Below are 23,138 nucleotides of genomic sequence, written 5' to 3'. Positions count from 1 at the left end.
AGGTCTTAATTTGGAGTTGCAATTCCCTAGACAAACGCCAGCAGACATTTCTGCCTCATTCTTCAAATCTCAAAAGTAATTGAATTTGGTAAAGAAAAGAATCCATGACTCCTTTAAATTGGCTGCCATTATCGGGTATTTCAACCAAGAGAGAAGAAAATGTATTTGCTTTGCTTTTTTCCTTTCATTTCTGCAGCAATCTCATACATTTTGAAATGCAAATAAAGAAATCAAAATTGTAGGGCATTTACCACCCTCAAGAAAGTGGATGTGCAAAGCTAAAGCCATTTTTCAAGCATTCACATAGCCATGGATGCTGTATCTGGTATGTTCAGACATGGCCTGAAACTTCATTTTTTTCTTTTTCTTTTTTGAGACAGAGTTTTTTTTTTTTTTTTTTTTGAGACAGCCTCTGTCACCCAGGCTGAAGTGCAGTGGTGTGATCTTGGCTCACTGCAACCTCCACCTCCCAGGTTCAAGCAATTCTCATGCCTCAGCCTCCCTAGTAGCTGGGATTACAGGCACCCACAACCACGCCCAACTAATTTTTGTATTTTTAGTAGAGACGGGATTTCACCGTGTTGGCCAGGCTGGTCTCAAACTTCTAACCTCAAGTGATCCACCTGCCTCAGCCTCACAAAGTGCTGGGATTACAGGTGTGAGCCACAGTGCCCGGCCCTGAAACTATTTTTGCTGATTGATTTTTAAAGCATTATACAGAAGAATTCTAGCATCTTGACAGAATTGAGACTCCTATTAGCTTTCTCTTCACCTATCACAATGAGAATGAAAGCCAGCAAGTGTGAAGGGAGAGCACTTTGAAGTTGGAAAGTTTATTATACATCTCCTTCTTTGGGTTGCTAGTGTGCTTCAAAAACTACCGCACAATTGTGTGCACTAAAACTCCATGTTTAGCATTACCTCAAAATAAGCATTTAAATTAATTGTAAAACAAATTATTTCAACTGTTTGAGCTTTATCAAGTTAAGAGTGAGGGTGAAGGCAGACCCAGCTTAATCAGATGGTAATTTTTCCTACCATAATTAGCTTTCCATGGGATTCTGGAAATATAAGGAGATATATTTCCATTTCTTGCCTTTTGTAGTTCCAGCGATGGACTGATAGGGTAAGAGAAGTATGAGGGTGGAGCCATTCCCGAGTGGTTTCAAAAAGCCATTTTTAAGTAATGCCATCACAATAGACTGTCCTGCATCAGAAACATGGCTAAAAAACTTCTGTATTTCATTCACCTAAGGTGCATTTTTTTTATGTTTTAAGATCCCTAAAATCAGGATTTGTTTTACAGTCGATGACATCTTCCAATTAATTGGCAGCAATTGGTAGTACATGAGATAATGCAGCCTCATACGATTTAGATGGCATGTTACATTTAATGAAATATGATATTTATTTTAGTATTTCATTGAAGAGTTTTCTCAGATACCAGGATACCTGGTTATTTCTGTCTTCAGCAAGATGATTTTAGAAACTTCGCAGCTAAATACCACATTTAAAGGAGTTTTAGGATTCCCATGTACCAAAAATAGTTTTGGTTTTGGGACTTTAGGATTTAATGGTGGAGAAAAATTAATTCCCATCTGTAGATATTCTTCCAGGTGTCGGGGAGTGGCTTTCCCTCTATGCACTTGACCTCCAGAATGACACGCATGTGTTGAGCAACGCTAACAAAATCAAAAGCAGCGGATTAACCTTGAAAATGTCCTGATACGGGATGACAGGCAACCTTTTTATATTTTTCCTGTTCTGCTAAATTTTCTTCAATGAATAGGTGTTACAGAGCCATCCTTGGGTCAAGAAAGTAATAAAGGTAGCCTTCCTCATATGAGACTTGTTATCAAATTGTATACTTTAAATATGTGCAGTTTGTGTTATGTCACATACTTTTTGAAAACAAAAGTCATTGTTGAAAAAATAATTACTGTAATGGAAGTATGACACAGTGTAGCAAAAACATTAGAGTCAAGAAGATTTCAAAGCACAGAGTAACCCTTGAGTTTACCTGTGCAGAGCCTCGAAGGAAGAATGAAGTTTGCCAGGCAGGAAACAGAAAGCAGCAGGATGAGCATTCGAGGGGGAAGGGATCAGAACAGGATACACAGCTGGCAGTATTGGGAGTGACAGTCACCACATCACTTTCAGCCCTGGGTTCTAATGATTTGTACACATGTCACCTGCACTCCTAACTTGCTGGACTCACTTCTGTAACCCTTAAAAAGCTTAGTAGAGAATCTTGCAGGCCTAGGAGAGTGCTCCCAGAGGAGGACAATACCAGTGCACAGATGGGGCTGGACCTCCCCAGGCACCTACCTACAGAAGACATTTGCAAGGGAAGAGAAGGCCGGTGAGACAGAAGCTACATGTATGTGGGTCTCTGGATGGGGTGGCAGGAGACACAAAAATGGAAAGAACTTCAGTGTGTGGTCCCTTTGGAGAAAGGAGCGTTGCTCTCCCTCTGTTCTGGACCCAGCCTTGCTCTGGCTCCATGAAGAATGAAGGATCTGCATAGCCTGTGGGGCCCCTGGGGCTTTGTAGCTGGCTGGGAAGAACAGTCCTCCTTCAAAAGCGGCAGCCCCAGAGCCCGAGGTTTGCCAGCAGACACCTTATCAGGGTGTCTGCTAAGAGGACCTAAAAGGTGGGAGCGTCCTGGTCAGGTAGCTGACCCCTCCACAAGCAGGCTGGCCAAATGCCAGTAAGAATGATAATATGACATTTGTACCCACAGAATGGCACCGTTTAGAACACTGAGGTTATAGCCATTACTTTTGCGTTCACAGTTGTTGTTTCAAAGTACCACCCAGAAAACATCAGCTGGCAACATGACAATACGTATTAGGGACAAAGTCTTTGATTTTATTCTTGCCTCTCCTACAGAAGACTTCCGCAGAGGTTTTTTTATAGCAATTGCTTCCACCGTTTTGAAGTCTCTCTTCACTCCGTATCACACAAAACAGAAATAATAATGGTTATGAGTTACACAGGTGTTTTAGTTAAAATTTAAAGTTTACTGTCTATGAGATACATGATCCTATGGTTTGTAATCCTAATTCAGGTCATCTATAAGCTCATCTCTGGTTCTCTGCTGAAGAGTCAGTGATCAACAATCATGCTGTGGGTTTTAGGACACACCAAGAAATTAAAAATTTTAGCTGGGCATGGTGGCGCATGCCTGTAGTACCAGCTACGAAGGCAGGAGGATCGCTTGAGCCTAGGAGTTTGAGGCTGCAGTGAGCCATGATCGTGCCACTTCTCTCCAAACTGGGTAACAGAATGAGGCCCTGTCTCTAAAAAATAAATAAAATAGGCCGGGCGCAGTGACTCATGCCTGTAATCCCAGTACTTTGGGAGGCTGAGGCAGGTGGATCACCTGAGGCCAAGAGTTCGAGACCAGCCTGGCCAACATGGCAAAACCCCATCTCTACTAAAAATACAAAAGATTAGTAGGGCCTGGTGGTGGGCACCTGTAATCCCAGCTACGCGGGATGCTGAGGCAAGAGAATTGCTTGAAACTGGGAGGCGGAGGCTGCAGTGAACTGAGATCACGCCATTGCACTCCAGCTTGGGCAACAAGAGCAAAACTCCATCTCTAAACAAATAAATCGATAAATAAATAAAATAATTCTGTTTTGTGTTAACGGTCTTAGAAAAAAATCTGTTCTTTTTTTTTTTTTTAAATGAGCTTAATGCTGGAAACTGTGTCAATTACCATTCTTGTCCATTTGATGGTGTGTGAGTAATTCCCCTCCCTAGTACACATGCCTCCAAATGGCCCAGATCTGCAGACAGCACAGAGGAGTTAACTAAATGGGACTCACAGTATTTTTCACATGCCAAAGCTAAAACTAACTCATGTCCAGATATAAACTCTTAAATTCCCTTGAAGAGAAGGAAAACATACCAATCTACGTGGAGGATTTAACTGTGGATGTCTTCTTAGTGACAGCATCTATCCAAAATAGGCCAAAATCAGCCTTACAGATGATATTTTAGTCCATTTCAGGAATGGTATTTCATCTTCATATAATAATTTCCAAAAACTGAATCTCAGGGTGAGAGTTGAGCTTGTTCTTTTTCTTCAGATGAATAGCTCATTATTATCATAATTGAAGGAGGTTTATTGGGCATCTGCATATGACTCAGGCTGTTTAATAGAGTGGAAATCCCTTCCCGTCTCCATTTTCCTACCCAACCTCTGCCCACCAGGCTGGCTCATTTTATACTGTTTCAGTAGAATTTCTTTTTAAAGCAGACATTAGTACTTGGATTTGAGTATAACGCAAGTCACATCAAATGACACCCCTTACCCCATAACAACCTATACTCATGGAACAACGTTCTGGTAAAATACGTTAAGCCATGTAATAGAAGTTCATTCAATTTCAATGGATTTTTGTTCCATGTGCTGGAATTTTAAAGGAGTTTTTTTGGATTTTATGTCCTACAACTTTTTTTTTTTTTTTTACATTCCTCTTCACTCATTCTTTTATGTCTTTCATATTTTAATTTTTTTTTTATTTTAATAGCTTTTGAGGTACAAGTGGTTTTTGGTTACATGGGTAAACTGTGTAGCAGTGAAGTCTTGAGAGTTTAGTGTACCCATCACCCAAGTAGTGTACGTTGTACCCAGTATATAGTTTTTTTATCCCATGTCCCACTCCTATCCTCCCACTTCTGAGCCTCCATAGTTCATCATATCACACTGTGTGCCTTTGCATACCCATAGCTTAACTCCCACTTATAAGAACATATGGTATGTGGTTTATTTTCTATTAAATAAGAATTTTGCAAAGAAGGAGGATGTAAATCCTCAAAACAGATTTTAATATTTTGTTTTAATGCAAGTAAAATCAAATTCAATCTGTATTTACCTGAGCAATAACTAAACTTAAAATACTGTGTAGTACTGGCTTTATTCCACTGCAAATAACTAGATACCGTACTAATCTTTTTATCCACTATTGTGAGATTGACAGCAGTTGATGTTTAATAGAGTGTTACTGTGGGATGATTGCCAAACCCATCTACAGGAAATGGGTAGAAGGAAGGTTTCATTCAAAGAAAAGTTAGATTAAAAGTCAGTATGATAATAGGTCAGTGGCATGAGTATAAGAACCCAAACCGTAAGTATCGGGAAGGAAAACGTAGGTTTAAATCTTCATGGCCTTGGATTTGGCAATGGATTCTTAGCTATGACACCAAAAGCGTGAGCAACAAAAGAAAAATTAGGTAAATTAAACTTTATTAAAAATTTTTAGAATTTTAAATTTAGAAAATTTAGAACTTTTGTGCATCAAAGAACATTATTGATAAAATGAAAAGACTATTGACAGGATGGGAGAAAATACTGCAAATCATAAATCTGGTAATAGTCTAGTATCCAAACTATATCAAGAACTCATTCAACTCAACCACAGAAAGACAAACCAATTAAAAAATGGCAAAGGACTTGAATAGATATTTCTCCAAAGATGTGCAAATGACCGACAAACACATGAAAAGATGCTCAGCATCATTAGTTATTAGGGAAATACAAATCAAAAACTATGGTGAGATATCACTTCATACACACAAGGATAGCTATAATTTTTTAATGGAAAATAACGAGCATTGGCAAGGATGTAGATGCATTGGAACCCTCAAACGTTGTTGGATTGCAAAATGGTTTCACTGCTGTGGAAAATCGCTTGGCAGTTCCTTGAAAAGTTTAACATAGAGTTATTATGTAACCCAGAAATTCTGCTCCTAAGTATATACACAAAAGGATTGAAAACATGGACTCGAACTAGTGTACATACCTGCATATCCATGGCAGTACTATTTACAATATCCAAAAGGTAGAAACAGCCCAAATACCCGTTAACAGATGGATAAACACATTGTTGTATATCCATGCAATGAAATATTATTCAGTCATAAAAAGGAATGAAGTACTGGGATATGCTACAGAGTGGATGGACCTCAGAAACGTTATATAATGTTAAGTAAAAGAGGCTAGTCACAAAGGCCACATATTGCATGATTCCATTTATATGAAATATCCAGAATAGATAAATCCAAGAGACAGATGGAAATTGGTGGTTGTGAGGGGCTGGGGCACGGGGAGTTGGGGGGCAGGGTTATGGGGAGACCCTGCTTAATGGGTAACGGATTTTACTTCAGAGTGATGGAAATATTTTGTAACTAGATAGAGGTAGTGGTTGCACAACCTTATGAATGTACCAAATGCCACTGAATTGTTCACTTTAAAATGGTTAATTTTATGTTACATGAACTTCACCTCAATAAACAAAGTCATTAATACAAAAGAAAAATGATTGTGAAGTGTATTCCCAGAACTGCTTAACATGGACATGTCCACCTTCATGTCCATGTTTCTCGCTGAAGTAGCTGATAGAGATTGAGAGCGATGAATCAGTTCTGAATGACCAGTTTTAAACATGATCTCATGGTTTACTTGGGTTTTGAAAGTCACAATAAGTAAATTAATTGATGTTTCTTGTTCTTTCAGGACTCACAGCTTGTATCCTCTGGACACAATAATCCAAGTAAGAAAGACTTCGCTCTGGAGTTTCATATGGGGAGCAGGGGACAGGGGCAGAGGGCAGAGGGAGCAGGAAGATGAGCATGCAGTGGATGGTAGGTTTCAAAGAAATGCACTAAAACACTGGGGAAAGGGGCCGTTTGTTCAAGTGCTGCCCAAATGAAAGATAGGATTTATCATTAAAGGTCGCTCAAGACGACCTTGAGTGCACGTATTCAAGGAAAGAAGGGCCAAAACAGAAAACAGTGAATTTCAAAGCCATCCCAAGAGAAGGGAATATCGTACTTTATTATGGCTGTTCCTAGTATATGTGGAGGGAGAAAAAAACTTAAAAGGCACATAATTGGTTGTCTGAATTAAAGGAAAATGAGTGAGCAAAGAAAACCAATCAGTAGACCTTCAGATAAACGACCTTAGAATCCGTGAAGAAAAGTCACAACCAGCTGGGTGTGTGTACTGTGTCCTCTTCCAGAAATAGACAGACTCAACTATCTAAGAAGCAGTTTCCTTATTGAATTGGTGGCTAATAAAACACATGGGCTTTTTGGTCAAAGAGGATGTTATCATTCCATGAAGTCGTGTTTTAATTCTCTGCTTTGGCACTACTAATTGGTATTAACGTTGTCTTGAGCATTAAAAATGCGTAAGTGACCCTGTGTCCTAAAAGCACACTCACAAAGACTGGGCTTTGTTAGTTGCACGACCAGCCAGCAAGCTGAGAGCACCCCTTCCCAATTACAAAGCTGCATTTGAAGACTGAACATCCTCTGAGCTGTAGATCTCTCTGTGGAACTGAGGCTCAACCACTGGGCATCTGTGAGACAAATGGGCTAGAGAAAAAAGATGTTCTGGCAAATGCACTGGGAAGCAGCAGAATTTTCATGTACAGCTAGAGAAAGGCCAGTGGAGGGGGTGATGGCACAGTGGTGTGGAGGCAATATCTCTTAATTATCCAACCCACTGTTCGGATTTGCTGTGGGCACAGGCATCAGCGATGAGACAAAATGCCAAAAGACATGAAATCTGAAGAAAATGATGAATTTAGTTCTAAGAAAAGAGATGAGAAGAAATCCTGGTTAAGTCTACGTGGTGGTATACAGGCGTCTGCATCGCACACCGCAGACTAGAATGTCTTGAAGAGTTGTCCTTGCTTTCCTCACTGTGTCTCACCATTGAATTTAAATGTTCAGGGTAAATGGAGGATCCCATAGATGAATACATGTACCTTCTGCCAGCTTGGCACTTTTGACAGACAGAACAGCGAAAGAAATTCTTGTTGAGTGTCTGTTCTGTGCTAGTGTCCTGACTTACGGTATTTCACTTAATCTTCACGATAGCTGCATGAGCGAGGCATTAGGATCTCAATTTTACACGTGAAGAAAATGAGATTCTGAGGCTAAAAACCAGTCATTTCTTAGACACCGCGCTAAAAAAATGACAGCTAGAATTTGAATTCAGAGCTCTGTGCCCCAAAGACACAAACTTTTCATCCCACTATGTTGATTCCCGGAAAGCTGCTGCTATCACTTCACCGTGAGATTGAATTCTTGTCCAAGGACTATCTGCTGTGATTTCTGTGTGCATCTGGCATATTTTTATGGCATATGTAATATTCACTGCAATTTAGATTATATAAAAATGGACCCTTCTTCTATGGGACATGATGTGGTACTATCCCTGTGTGATATAAAACCCTCTGGCATTTCATTGTCCAGGAAAAGTTTTTGATTAGTTTTTTCTTTTCTAGGAATAAGGGGATTTTTTTTTTTGTTTCATTTTCTGGAGATAAGGTCTTGCCCTGTTGCCAGGCTACAGTGGCACAATTATAGCCCACTATAACCTTGAATTCCTGGGCTCAAGCAATCCTCCCACCTTAGCTTCCTAAGTAGCCAGGACGACAGGCACATACCACTTTTTAAAATTTTTCTTAGAGATTGCTTTTCACTATGTTGCACAGACTGGTCTTGAACTCCTGGCCTCAAGTGGTCCTCTTGCCTTGGCCTCCCACAGTGCTGAGATTATAGGTGTGAGCTACCACACCTGGCCCTTGTTCATTTTTAAATAAGTCTTTCTCCAAAACCCCAGCACATGTATACAAAAACAATATTCCTATTAAAAGTCTGAGAATTCTCTGCAATTGACAGCACATTTGAAACTTTAGGAGAACTGACCCCACCACCATTTCCCATGCTGTTTTCGTATTTGGTTTGGAATCATGATTCCAGTGAACGTGTTGGAAATAGAGAAATACTGAACTTCAGAGAAACCAAAAACAAAATATCTGTGTGGATTGGTTACTCGCTCATTATTTTAGGCCAGTGTTTTTATTCTCTTTGAAGTGAGAAAGACTGTATTATAGAAACTAAAGGAAAGATTGTATTAACAGAAAATGACTTGCAGTACAAATCTTTTAAAAGGTAGATCATTCATTGAATTACTGATCAATTGAACTTGATATTATAAAATGGAAGCTTGTTAAGCCTTGAGATACTTGAATATTAACATGGATGATTTATGTCTACATTTTTAAAAATTATGAGAACGTCCTGTTCCGTTGAGAGACTGCACCTGAGCAGTTCTTCCCCTCCCTTCGGAATCCCCACCTGATAGCCATGAAGCTGTAGAAATGGAAATAAATCCCAAATAGCACCGAAACCAGGAAGAAGGGCCATCAGCAAACCAGAAATTTAGTTGTGTTTCTGGAAAGACAAAAGTAATAAGACCTCCTGAAAAATACTCCTGAACAGGGAAGGTCATGACACAGCAAAGGAAGAACCAAACAGGAACAAGCTTTAGTGGTGGTGGGAACAGCCCCAGGGAGCCCCAGGAAAGACCACATCCCCACTGGCCCCCAAGAGAGAACAAGTGCGAATTGTTTACAGTGATGGGAACACCTACCTGGCCATCCTTCAACCATGAATGACCCCTCCAGCCCCATCCTCACAGATGCCCACACAGAGCTTTCAGGGTGATTTTTTTCTCAAAAACCCCCCAAAACAAAAAATACAGTAATGGTTGCTAAAAAAAAAAAAAAAAATTTAAAAATGAACAGCTCACTCCTCGTTGGGAACTAATAGCAAAGAGAGAAACAGAATAGATTCTAAGATAGTACCAGACCTTTAAAAATAGATGACATCGAGTAATGGCAGAAGAGTCAACTATTTCTCGAGGGAAATAAACAAAAATTCTACACACCTAAAGTACAGTGCTTTATATTTTTCTTAGAGGAGTGGGTGGAGGAAGGGCTTGGTCCTGCAGCTTGCCTGGAGGCTTCTCTTCTCTTGAGCCCTGAAGGAATCCTTCATGTCAACGTACCCTGCCCACTTACAAAGAGCCGTAAATCAGCTCTTCCCTACAAGGGATAGGTGTGTTAGAAAAATCGATTGGTATGCCAGGCACGGTGGCTCAAGCCTGTAATCCCAGCACTTTGGGAGGCCAAGACGGGCGGATCACGAGGTCAGGAGATCGAGACCATCCTGGCTAACACGGTGAAACCCCGTCTCTAGTAAAAAATACAAAAAACTAGCCGGGCGAGGTGGCGGGCGCCTGTAGTCCCAGCTACTCGGGAGGCTGAGGCAGGAGAATGGCGTGAACCCAGGAGGCGGAGCTTGCAGTGAGCTGAGATCCGGCCACTGCACTCCAGCCTGGGCGACAGAGCAAGACTCCATCTCAAAAAAAAAAAAAAAAAAAAAAAAAAAAGAAAAATCGATTGGTATACTGATACAGGAAAGCCACACCAACTACCTTGGTTAACCAATTTTTTATTTAAAAATAGGAATATATAACCAGTGAGCACCAAAAAGAAAGACTAGTCCCAAAGGAAGTCTAGGAAGTCTAATTCAAGGAAAACGAGAAAAAAGTTTCAAGTATAATTACAGTCCTTAGAAAGATTTGAAATTATTTGTGTTAAATAAAAAGAGAACAGATTGGTATGAAAAAGAGGTAATTACAGAACAAATGAACACTTGAGAATTAAAAATATGATGGACAAAATAAAATCAATAAGAGGGATGATAATAGCTGAAGTCTGAAACCTTGAATATAAAGTTGAAAACTTTTTTTTTTGCGTATAAAGTGAAACACAAATGGAAACTGTGAAAGGGATTGAAGATACACAGCCAGTCAAGGTAGCATGGTCAAAATGCCACCTTGACTGGTGGTATTAGTAATACCAGAAAAAAGGAAATGGAGAGGAATGAATAATAACAGAACTAGAGCACTAAGGGAAATGAGCGACTTACAATCAGAAAAGAAATGATTACTACAAAAAGTAACAAGACTGTGAGCAAGAGAGCCAGAGCAAACAGGACAGCGGAGGATCGGACTCCTAATTCAGAAACTGGGGTTATCAATCCCCGAATATAAAATTAGAGCCCTTGCGTTAATTTTTGGAAATAAAAGAGAGGATTGGAAATGTGACAAAGAGCAAGAAAACTTGGAGGAGTGTTCAACAGAACTTCTAGGAATAAGAGAACATAATAGAAATTAGAATTTCCATGGGCAGGCATAACAGCACATTAGACATAGCTGAGAAAGAATTAACGAACTGGAAAGTTGAATTTAAGAAAGTATCTAGAATGCAGCCTAGAGAGACAGAAATGGAAAACAGAAAATGAGTTAAGAGACATGGGGATCAAGTGGGGAAGCCTAACATACATCTAACTAGAATTTCAGAAAGGAAAAGGGAAGCGAGACAGTGCTGAAGAAGATGATTGATGGCTGAGAATTTTCTAGACTTGAAAGACATTAATCCACAGAGTCAAGGAACCCAGTGAATACCAAGGATAAATGGGAAAAAAAAAAAAAAAGTCCACACTACACACATTGTAGCTAAACTGCACATAAAAATTAAAATACCCTTTAATATCTTCAAAAACTCAGCCAGCTTACAGCTGACTTCACAACAGCATCAGTGGGAGCCTGCAAGCAGAGAAGCTGAAGCATCATTGAGTTGAGAAAAAATAACTATCAGCTTAGGATTGTGTATCTTGCAAAAAAAAATGTAATGAATCAAGACATTTTCAGACAAAAGCTGGGAAAGTTTACCACCAGTAAATCCTTACAAAAGAAATTTTAAAAGACATACTTTGTTCAGAAGGAATGTGAGGTGTGAGAAGGATTAAATGCAGTGAAAGTAAGTATGGGGAAAATTTAAACAATGTTGTAATATATTAAGTAATCAAAATAAATACAATTGGAATCCACAAAACAATAGCATAACATAAGATGAGGAGAATTTGGAATTAAAATCTTCTAAGTTCCTGTAATTATTTCAAAGAAGGATAAAAATTTTAACTTTGGGCTTTGATAAATTAAGTAAATATTTGCAATTTTTAGGGTACCAACTAAACTATAGTAAAAGGTATTTAACCTACAAACCAAATGTGGAGAACATCTTACAAACCAAGTTTAAAATAGAATATGAATATTATTAGCTAATCCAAAGGAATTAAAGAAGAGAAAATGAAACAGTATATGGGAAAATATAGTAGCATAAATTAAATCAGTAATTTAAAGGCCGGGCGTGGTGGCTCACGCCTATAATCCCAGCAGTTTGGGAGGCTGAGGTGGGCAGATCACCTGAGGTCAGGAGTTCAAGACCAGCCTGGCTAACACGGTGAAACCCTGTCTCTACTAAAAATACAAAACTTAGCCGGGTGTGGTGCCGCTTGCCTGTAGTCGCAGCTACTCAGGAGGCTGAGGCAGGAGACTCGCTTGAACCCGGGAGGCGGAGGTTACAGTGAGCCGAGATTGCACCACTGCACTCCAGCCTGGGCAGCAGAGCGAGACTGTCAAAAAAAAGGAATAATAATAATCAGTAATTTAAACAAATGGATTAGATGCAATGATTCAGTAACAAATAATGGCCAAATGGATTAAAACATAAAACTCTAGCTCTGTGCTATTAGAATGACACATTTAGAAATTAAAGATTCAGAAAATTTGAATGGAAAAAGGATAGGAAAATATATACCAACCAAATACTGATGAAAAAGAAGATGATATATGTGTTCTAATACCAGAAAAATAAACTTTAAGCAAAAAGCATTACTACAGTTAAAAAGGGTCACTACCCAAGGTACAACTTACCATATGGACAAAATAATTGGATATATGTAAATTCCAAATAACATAGCTTCAAATTTTTAAAAGTAAAACTCACTAAATTACATGGAGAAATGTATTATCTTAATGGGAGATGTAAACATAAATTCGTAACTGTTATATCATGCAAACAGAAAAAATGGTAAGGATACATAAGATTCAAACAACACAATGAGAGAGAGTATATTACCCAACAGCTGCAGAATATGCATTGTTTTCAAGCAGACAGGGAACAGTTATGAAAATCGACAACTACTGGACCATAAAGCAAGTTTCAACAAATTTTTAAAGATATAAATATTATATTGACCATGGTCTCCAACTGCAATATGATTAAATTAGAAATTGATAATGAAAATATGACTAGTAGGGAAAACACATGTTTAGAAATTAAGAATCACTTCAAATATTAGTAAATATTTGAGACTGAAAGGTAATAGAAATACCTAATATTAAAACTGGAGGAAGAAACTAAATTAGAGGGAAAATTGCAACTTTCCCTCTAAAATATTCATACTGGAAGCCAGGTGCAATGGCTCACGCCTGTAATCCCAGCTCTTTGGGAGGCTGAGGTGGGCAGATCAATTGAGGTCAGGAATTCGAGACCAGCCTGGCCAACATGGTGAAACCCCATCTCTACTGAAAATACAAAATTTAGTTGGGTGTGGTGGTGAGCACCTGTAGTCCCAGCTACTTGGGAGACTGAGACAGGAGAATCACTTGAGCCTGGGAGGCGGATGTTGCAGTGAGCCAAGATCCCACCACTGCACTCCAGCCTGGATGACAGAGTGAGACCTTGTCTCTAAATAAATAAAGAAATGCCTCATACTAGAAAACAAAAAAATTAATGAACTAAGCATCCATCTTAAGAGCTGAAAGAAGAGAAAATAAACCCAAAACAAATGGAAAAGAGATTTACAAAACAAAGACAAAAGTAGAAATTAGTAAAATAGCAAAGATAAAATTTTAAACGTCAATGGAGCCAAAAGTGTATTCATTGAAGATATAATACAGTTGACACACTTTCCAGAGAGATTGGTCAGGACAAAAAGAGAAAAGGCACAAATAAATAATATTAGGAATCAAAAAGGGAAAAAATGTGATGCACATCAAGAACAAAAATATGAACAAAATTGTGCCAAAATTTTTTCAAAACTAGATGAAATGACTGTGATTAAAATGATTACTCAGGCATTATATGTATATATGTAGATGTTTTATATGAAATTTACATATAAATATAACCTGAATAATCTTATAACCATTTTAACAATCAGCCCAGTAATTTTTTAAAAATCATTCCACACACACAATTTCAAGGCTAGACATTTTTACCAGGGATTCTACCAAACTCACAGGAAGAGGTAATTCCAAACCTACACCCTTCTTCAGATAGTTAGAAAAAGCCAGCGGTTCTCAACTCATTCTGTCAAGGCAGTATAACCTTGATATCAAAACTTGACAAGCCAATACAAGAAAAAGAATTTACAGGTGTCATTCATGATCATAAATGTAAAAATTCTAGGCCAAATATTTGTAAATTCCATCCAGCAAAGAACAAAATATATTTTAAAATATAACTCATAATTAAGAAATTGTATTTATTTTAGGAATTCAAAATTGGCTTATTTTTATAATAGTAACATGATTAATTATATGAAAATATTAAAGGAGAAAAATATGATTGTTTCAATAAGTTAAGAAAAAGCATTTGATAAAATTCACTATACATGATTTAAAGGAAAAATAGCAAATCAGGAATAGAAGCCCACCTCATGAACACAATAACAGTGTCTGCCAAAAAACCTCAAAACAACCATCCTATTTAGTGTTGAAACATTTGCAGCATTCCCCTCAAGATGAACAAGACACGAGTTCCACTTTTATGCAACATTATCCTGGATATCCTTGATCAAGGCAATAAACTAAAAAAAAAAGTATCTGTTAGAAAAGAGAAAAAAATTCATTTTCTCAAATTATCTTGTCTATGCGGAAAACTCAAAAGAATCTATAGACTATTAGGATTAATAAGAAAATTTAGCAAGATTTCTGTATACACAATTTGATTTCCCTACACTAACAACTGAAAACTGTAGTTTAAAACAACTTTTAATGTTAGCATAAAAATATAACTTACTAAGCAATAACCCTGTCAAAAGATGTGTTAAGACCTCTATGGAGAAACTTAACCAACTATTGAAATATGTTAAGGAAGGTCAAAATAAATGGAGATGCCTAATACCAAGTAAGTGAATTGGAAGATGCAGTGTTGTAAAGATATAAGTTCTCTCCAAATATCTGTAGATTTAGTACAGCTCCAATCAAATGTCCAACTTGTGTGTATGTGGAAATTGACAAACTGATGATACTCAAATTTATACAATAGAACAAAGAGCTAGGAATAGCTCAGATGTTCCTGAAGAGCAAGGTTGGGGCTTCGCCTTACCAATATTTTAAAAATATATATTAAAGCTAAGTAATGAGGGTGGTAATAGACAAATTGAGCAATGAAAGCGATTGCATAGAGACCCAGAAGCAGATCCACAGGTGTTTGAAAACTGGACTCATGGCAGAGATGATGATATAGATCAATGGAGAAAGAATGGACTTTGAGTACCATAATAACTGGTTATTTCTAGGGAGAAAAACGAAACTAGCTCCTACCCCACACCATATACAAAAACCAGTCCAGGTATTTTTTAAAAGATCAGTAAAAGTATATGCTTTTAGAAGACAGTATAAAACATTTTTCTGATGTTTTTCTTAAATCACAAAAAGTGTCAAAGAAAATGATCTATAAATTTGAGTACATTAAAATTAAGAACTTAACATTATCCAAAGATAACAGAAAAGGTAAAAAGGCTAACACTGGGAAAAGTTTTGTTTTGTTTTGTTTTGTTTTTGAGACGGAGTCTCGCTCTGTTGCCCAGGCTGGAGTGCAGTGGCCTGATCTTGGCTCACTGCAACCTCCACCTCCTGGGTTCAAATGATTCTCACGTCTCAGCCTTTCTAGTAGCTGGGACTACAAGGCGCCTGCCACCACGCCTGGCTAATTTTTTGGGAGTTTTGTTTTTGCATTTTTAGTAGAGACGGGGTTTCACTGTGTTAGCCGGGATGGTCTCCATCTCCTGACCTCATGATCTGCCCGCCTCGGCTTCCCAAAGTGCTGGGATTACAGGCGTGAGCCACCGCACCAGCCAAGTTTTATCTGTATATTGAAAAGTTATACGCACACACACACACGACTATATGTATGACTCTTACTGAGACAATAAAATGATTCTATGAATGAGAAATTAATACTAAAAAATATTTTTTAAGATACGACACAGAAGAGCAAGCATAAAATATTTACCTCATTAGTGCTCAGAGAAATGCAGACAACACAACAGAATGTTATTCGACATTGTTAAATTGGAAAAACCTTTAAAACCTTGATCATAACAAGTGTTGGTGTGGAGGTGAATCAGTTGGAAGTCTCATATACTGTCTGGGGAGTGTTAATTTGGAAATCAGTTTTGGATTCCCTGCTCCAGTTGGCCATATGGAAATCTTAAGGCCCAGAACTCCTAACATGTGCATGAGGAAGGGTGTTCACGAATGTTTTCTGTTCTGTTGTTCATAATAGAAAAAATCTAAATGTCCATCAGGAGAAGAACAAATAAGAAACTCTGGAATATTTATACAATAAAGTATTGCACAGCAGTGAGGATGAACAAACTGTAGCTGCATGCAGTATGATGGCTAAATCTAAAATTCGTAACGCTGCCTGATAGACGTGAGTCTCAGAAGAACGCCTAGGTATGGTTAGAGTCGTATGAAGTTTAAAAACAACAGTGACCAAAAAAGAGTTAATTTATTAATACACATGTAGGTGGTTAAAAAGAAAAAAAACAAAAACAAAAACTCTCCAGAAAACAAAGAGAATGATTGACACAAAATTCTTTTTTTTTTTTTTTTTTGAGATGGAGTCTCACTCTGTCGCCCAGGCTGGAGTGCAGTGGTGCAATCTCGGCTCACTGTAAGCTCTGCCTCCCTGGTTCATGCCATTCTCCTGCCTCAGCCTCTCGAGCAGCTGGGACTACAGGTGACCGCCACCACGCCTGGGTGACTTTTTATATTTTTAGTAGAGACGGGGTTTCACCATGTTAGCCAGATGGTCTCGATCTCCTGACCTCGTGATCCACCTGCCTCGGCCTCCCAAAGTGCTGGAATTACAGGTGTGAGCCACCGCGCCCGGCCACAATTGTTTTACCAGTAGCTGGTGGGAAGGGCGGGAAGAGATGGAAGCCAGTGAAGGCACGTTTGATGATGTTCCATCCCTGGCCTGGAAGGTATTTTCACAGTTCATTCATTTTACTGGTTTGAAAGTGTCTATGTACATTTCATGTAAACACACATTTTCTGTTCACTAAATGTGTACTCTATATAGCACTATTTTTGGGAGAACATAACCTTAACTTGAGACAAACCTGTGACGTGGCGGAACATAACAATGAGAATTCATTTAACATAAATGTCGGGAACATTTGCACTCATTCCACCTTAGTGACATTCCCTTCTGTTCAGGTCTACTCAGGCTGCTTTGTTCTTTAGTGACTAATATTTATATTGTCACAATATTGCAAATTCTCATTATTGGCTTACAATTTTTTACTTGACCTATAGGCAAGACCAAAAATTAAATTATTAACTAAATTAATATTAAGGAGGATGACTCAATAATTACTGAACAGGATATAAATATTTTAAATCTTGGTATAAAAGGAAAGATATAGCTGTGACGGGGAGGTGGGAGGGAAGGATAGATGGGTGAGTTTCAGAAAAGATATTGTCAGAAGGTGATTAATCAAGAGAAATAAGATTAAATATATTTAAAGTTACAAATGCCCACTAGAGGCACTAAAAGTAATAACAGAACTAATGAAAATTATAAGCGGGGGGGGAGAATATTAAATACCTTGCCTCTGTCTAAAGTTGGTACGTCTAGAAATAAAAACACATTGGCTGGGCACGGTAGCTCACACCTGTAATCCCAGCACTTTGGGAAGCCAAGGAGGGCGGATTACTTGAGGCCAGGAGTTTGAGACCAGCCTGGCCAACATGGTGAAACTGCGTCTCTACTAAAAATACAAAAATTAGCCAGGCGTGACGGCATGTACCTGTTATCCCTGCTACTCAGGAGGCTGAGGCAGGAGAATCACGTGAGATCACCTGGGAGGCAGAGATTGCAGTAAGTCGAGATCACACCACTGCACTCCAGCCTGGACACCAGAGTGAGACTCCATCTCAAAAAAGGAAAAACACGTCACTTAGACTAATCATTGAAGGGCTAAGAGAATTTCTTTTTAAAAAAAAAAAGCAAGCAAAGTCATTATCTTTTCTTTTCCATTTATTTTTTTAAAACCATAAACATGGATTGCTTTTAATATAACTAGGTAGAAACGTTGCAGCATATGGTCGGGCACGGTGGCTCACACCTGTAATCTCAGCACTTTGGGAGGCTGAGGCAGACAGATCACAAGGTCAGGAGTTGGAGACCAGCCTGGCCAATATGGTGAAACCCCATCTCTACTAAAAATACAAACATTAGCTGGGCATGGTGCAGCCACCTGTAGTCCCAGTTACTAGGGAGGCTGAGGCAGGAGAATCACCTTGAACCCAGGAGGCAGAGGTTGCAGTGAAGAGAGTGCACCATTGCACTCCAGCCTGGGCGACAGAGTGAGACTTCATCTCAAAAACAAAACAAAACAAAAAAAGTTGCAGTATAGCAAAACTTCCCTCTGCAGAATTCAGTTTAATGCAGGATTATTTTGATTTCCTTTTCAAAAAACATATTTAGTCCCTATATGACACTATTGATGGAAAGCAAGATCCTCCAGGAGTGCAGTCCATTTAAATGTTTAAAGAGCATGAATTCCACATTATTTATCTTTATGCTCCCAACAGCACCCAACATAGAAGTCCTCTGTACATTGAGTTAAAAGGTAACTGTTATAATTTTTTTAAGTGACCTACTGGAGTCAGCAAGCTGTTTCATGCCTCTAACTGTATATTCCATTTCACTGGCGAGGGTACCTTACACATCTTTTCCCACTGCAGCATAGGATTCTGTATTAGTGACAGATCATCAGAACAGGAGACACATACTGAGCACCTAGTATATGTTAGGCAATGTGGAAGGCCTAGTCACACAAATGTGGACTGTCAAATTGAAAGTGGATAATACATACAGATGCAAAGATTTTACATATATTTACATATATACATATACATGTGCATATATAGTTCTTTCTGTGGCTCATTTTTCCCCCTCTTCCTCTCTGTAATTGTATTTCCACATGTAAAATGGCTTCGCTGCACCCAGCTTATTAGTGACCAATGCAGGTTCCCTCCCAAAGAGACCAGTGTGGTATCCATCATGAAAACAGCTGACACAAACAGGAGGACCCTGGAGAACTCTCTTTGGATGGTTGGGGGGTTGAGCAGGAAACATCTCCTGCACACCCAACTGGAAAAAAAAAAAAAAAAAAATCGTACCAATGTTCTAGAATGTTCCATTACATTCATCATTTTCCCTTGGGTCCTAATAAAGAGACCATAATTCTCAATGGTGTATGCACTTAAACATTTCAAGTTAACTTCAGAAATTGCATCACCTAAAATTTCAAGACGTTGGGGGAAATTTTGTGTTTTATTCTTTCTGAAGGACAAAAATAGTTTTAACCCCATCTCATTCCTGACCAACTTACTTTTCCCTACCCAGAAAGACAAATTCATTATCAGCACTGAAGTTGCTGAGAATACTCCCTCTCAGACTGTTCACCATGTTCTGTTTGGCCCCACTACGTCCTTCCTATTTGCCGGAACCTATTCTGTTTGCCCTGTTGCCACAACATAAGTGCTACTGAGAGCAAAGATAATCAGCTGCGCCTCTGTCCCTGTGCTGAAGCCAGCCCAAGACTTGGGCAGCGTTATTGGTCAAGGCGAAACATATTTCTTCAAACATCCAAACAGTGCCTTCGTTTTTATTTTCAATTTCCTGTTTTCTGACATAAATTCTTTGGGAATTTTACCATTGCCTGCCGCTTCCAAGTCTGCTGTTTTACATTCTTCATGAAGATGGGATGTGGTGACTACTGGAGGCTAGAGACTGGGGAAAGTAACCAATTTCACCAAATTAAAGGAGGTTGGGGAAAAGGATCCATATATTTGAGAAAAAAAATTGTACTTCCATTTAGTTTTGTGTTATATAATGCAGGTGTTATAACTCTCTATTTCAGGATTATAGGAGAGATTGTGGTTAGTCCATGGAAAAAAATGTTTCTGCAAAGTACTAAATTATTTTCCAGCACCGAAGCCAGTTGAACAGGCCTTACTAGCTTCCTAAATGAGTGCACCACAGACCTTGCCTGGAAGACAAAAGAAAATACACAAGAAGGAGCTGTAAAGCAAGTTTATTAATTTGCTACTTTAGACTTTATTCCAACATGGTTTTATATATATTGAGGCCCTGTCTAATCAATGTTTGTTTTCAAGGCAGTTAAAATAGATTTTGTGACTTTTTTGTTTTTCCCCTCATCTGACCAACTTTTAGCCAAAGTTGCTCATAGCTGTTCTGGCACTGGATAAATGTCTGAGATAGATGTATGAACTGTAGAAACTGTGTCTTCTTTTTCTCACAACTGTTTATTCCTATAAGAAAAGGAGAAGGAAATATAAAGTTTGCTTTTGAGTTCAGTTTGGGCAGTACCTTTGGGATATGCTCATTATGTAATTTAGGGAGTCATTCCTGGGACTAGGTGAACACAAGCTAATGTTGACAGCTGACAAAAGGGGTATGGTACAATGTGTGGGCCCGAGGACCTGAGTAGTAGACCGAGGGATTCTAGAGATCTCCAGGCCTGACTTGAAAGAGCACAGCAAAGCAAGTTACTACCACAGACCTATTTCTTGCAACTCACAGCCTTCTCTGGGGTGTACTAGCTCTGCACAACCATCAGGAAACACACGAGCCCACAGTCTCAGTTATCAGTGACTTCTTCCATCTCCAAGCCTCAAGGAAATACAAAGAAACTCCTTACAAAATGAGGATGCATGGTTCAAACCACCAGTTGATTAAGGATTAGGAATTACATTAAGCCTACCGCAAACTACAAGACGTGAACTGGTTCCAAGCTCCCCCAACTACATACTACTTGTTAATTCCTCAATGATCACGGCCCACAGAAGCGTTTCCTTAACTAGCCTTTCGGATGGTCAGAAAAGATTTCTGGTTTACATCTCATTCTGCTTTAAGCTTTGGGCCCCAAAACCTGCCACCAGGGCTCTCCATGGGGTATAAGATAGGGGGATCTTGGGACCTACAGTGCAACCTCAGTGTTCTGTAAAAATTCTCTCCTCCTGGCCGGAGGGGGGAGCTCACGCCTGTAATTCCAACACTTTGAGAGGCCGAGGTGGGCAGATCACTTGAGGTCAGTTCAAGACCAGCCTGGCCAACATGGTGAGACCCCGTCTCTACAAAAAATACAAAAATTAGCCAGGTGTGGTGGCAGGCGCCTGTAGTCCCAGCTACTTGGGAGGCTGAGACAGGAGAATTGCTTGCACCCGGTAGGTGGAGGTTGCAGCGAGCCAAGATTGTGCCACTACACTCCAGCCTGGACAACAGAGTGAGACTTTGTCTCAAAAAAAAAAAAAAAAAAAAAAATTATTTTCTCCAAGTCCTGATTCAGCCTGACCTGGTTTGGCTTGTGTTAGCAGAAGCAATCAAAGTTCAAAATGCCTTGGATATAGAATGCCAATGGGTTTATTTCCTGAAATTTTCTGTAAAGTGAAGTGGAAGGAAACAGGTTCCATCTGTAAGATATTCATCTTCTGGCAAGGTCTCCACTCCAAGCCTCTGATTGTTTGCAAATAGCTCCTCAGTACCTACTCACAGATCTGTGCCTGGGCAATTCTATTGCAGAGAAGAAATTATTTTGCAAATCCGGTTCTCAGACAATAAAAGATGTTTTAAAAGCCTCCTGCTACACATTTTGAAAGATTGTTAATAGGAGCATGGAAATATGTTTAATCTCTCTTAAATCTTAAAGACTGTAAGACTCATATGTCGGTATTTTTTTCTGCTTCCTTTTTAAGAGAAAGGTGATGCAGAGCCAGAGAGTCCAGACAATGGCACATCGAATACATCGTAAGTCTCTTTCGTTTTTCTATCAGAGATGCCTGTTCTTAAATATGCCTCGTAAAATGAGATAGTGCGAGTATCTTGTAATAGTAATAATGATGATGGAAGGAAGCCCATGGTTCTCTTTTCTCATGATAATGTCTTTTTAAATGCTTTGGGTGCAGATGCATTTTGAGGGCTTTTTTATGCTTTAGCAGAGTAAGAGGAATCTTGAAAAATGCAGATGCTTCTCTTTATGAAGTAGAAATGTAATGAGATTTGAGCATGTGTGCTGGGGGGATTTGGTTGGAGACTTTCAGCATCGTCTTAAGAATTACAGAACTTTTCACACTTAAACTGGGAGGTATGCTGTCCCACACCGCTGTGCAGTAACAGGGTCGTTTCAGAAGCTTGCCATCTGCAACCTCACCTTGGAACTATGTGAAAAGTACAATTATCGATATGTATGGAATCTCCAGAGTTTATTTTTTTGAATTAACAAAAGCAGTTTTAAAAACATAAAAAAAGGCCCTTATAAAACATGTGCTCCTCACTCTGTGTTTTGTCTGTTTCTTCTCAATATTCAAGGAATCCAAATATGTTTTTACTGATTAATTTGATGCCAAATTGATATACCAGCATTTAAATTAAAAAATTCACGAGCTAACAAGTGACTGTTTTAGCTCCGTAAGAGTCAGTAACAGGTTTGCTCCTTAAAAATATTTATTTTTATCACTTATGAGCAGTGGCGCGTGTTTTCTCATTATAAGACAGGCTTTGTGAATTTATCTGTATGGGGATCAGTGTTCTTATTACTAAGCATTTTTTAAGTGTATTGATTGGAAATCAGTTTGTAGTAAAATATTGAGTGTCTTATTTTGCCCAAAATCTGTTTCTTGGTCTAGAAAGATCCTTTGGCTTAAATAGGAGAGATGTGTATTTCATAAGAAATATGAATATATGTTTGTCTTTCTTAAGATACTTCCCTAAAAGTTCTAAATAGTTCCATTGTCCTGCTTTCAGATGATATAATGAATGTGACTGGTCTTAAATGGTTAAAATATTACTAATTTTTAATTTTTGTGTGTTGTAAAATATAATGGGAAAGGCTTTTAATGCCATCTGGAGGCATTCTAGAGAACTGAAAAGGGTAGAATCATTGGAAATTCAGTTCTTTTGAGTAACGTTAGAAACTGCATAAAAATTCATGCAACCCGAATGTAAGCTATTTGGGGGAAGTTGTATTTTTTAATAAATTATTTTATAAAAGTTTTAATTATAGAAACATTTTTTCAAATTCTCAATAATGAA

The 23,138-nt window shown here is 38.7% G+C and overlaps 1 protein-coding gene across 5 annotated transcripts in view; it reads left to right on the top strand.

Moving 5' to 3' along the window:
• AFF3 (AF4/FMR2 family member 3) overlaps positions 1 to 23,138 on the top strand; it is a 639,560-nt gene that overhangs the window by 416,126 nt on the left and 200,296 nt on the right. For all 5 annotated transcript variants that reach the window (XM_033239032.1, XM_033239033.1, XM_033239031.1 and 2 more), the window contains 2 exons: positions 6,527 to 6,563; positions 21,803 to 21,854. In XM_033239032.1, coding sequence (XP_033094923.1) covers positions 6,527 to 6,563; positions 21,803 to 21,854 — 89 coding nt within the window. The remainder of the gene's footprint in view (positions 1 to 6,526; positions 6,564 to 21,802; positions 21,855 to 23,138) is intronic.

Source organism: Trachypithecus francoisi, unplaced genomic scaffold, assembly GCF_009764315.1.
Source record: "Trachypithecus francoisi isolate TF-2019V2 unplaced genomic scaffold, Tfra_2.0 Lachesis_group17, whole genome shotgun sequence".
In the NCBI taxonomy this organism is placed as follows: Eukaryota; Metazoa; Chordata; class Mammalia; order Primates; family Cercopithecidae; genus Trachypithecus; species Trachypithecus francoisi.
Note: the sequence above shows the minus strand (reverse complement) of the source record. Positions and strands in the feature narration are given on the sequence as shown.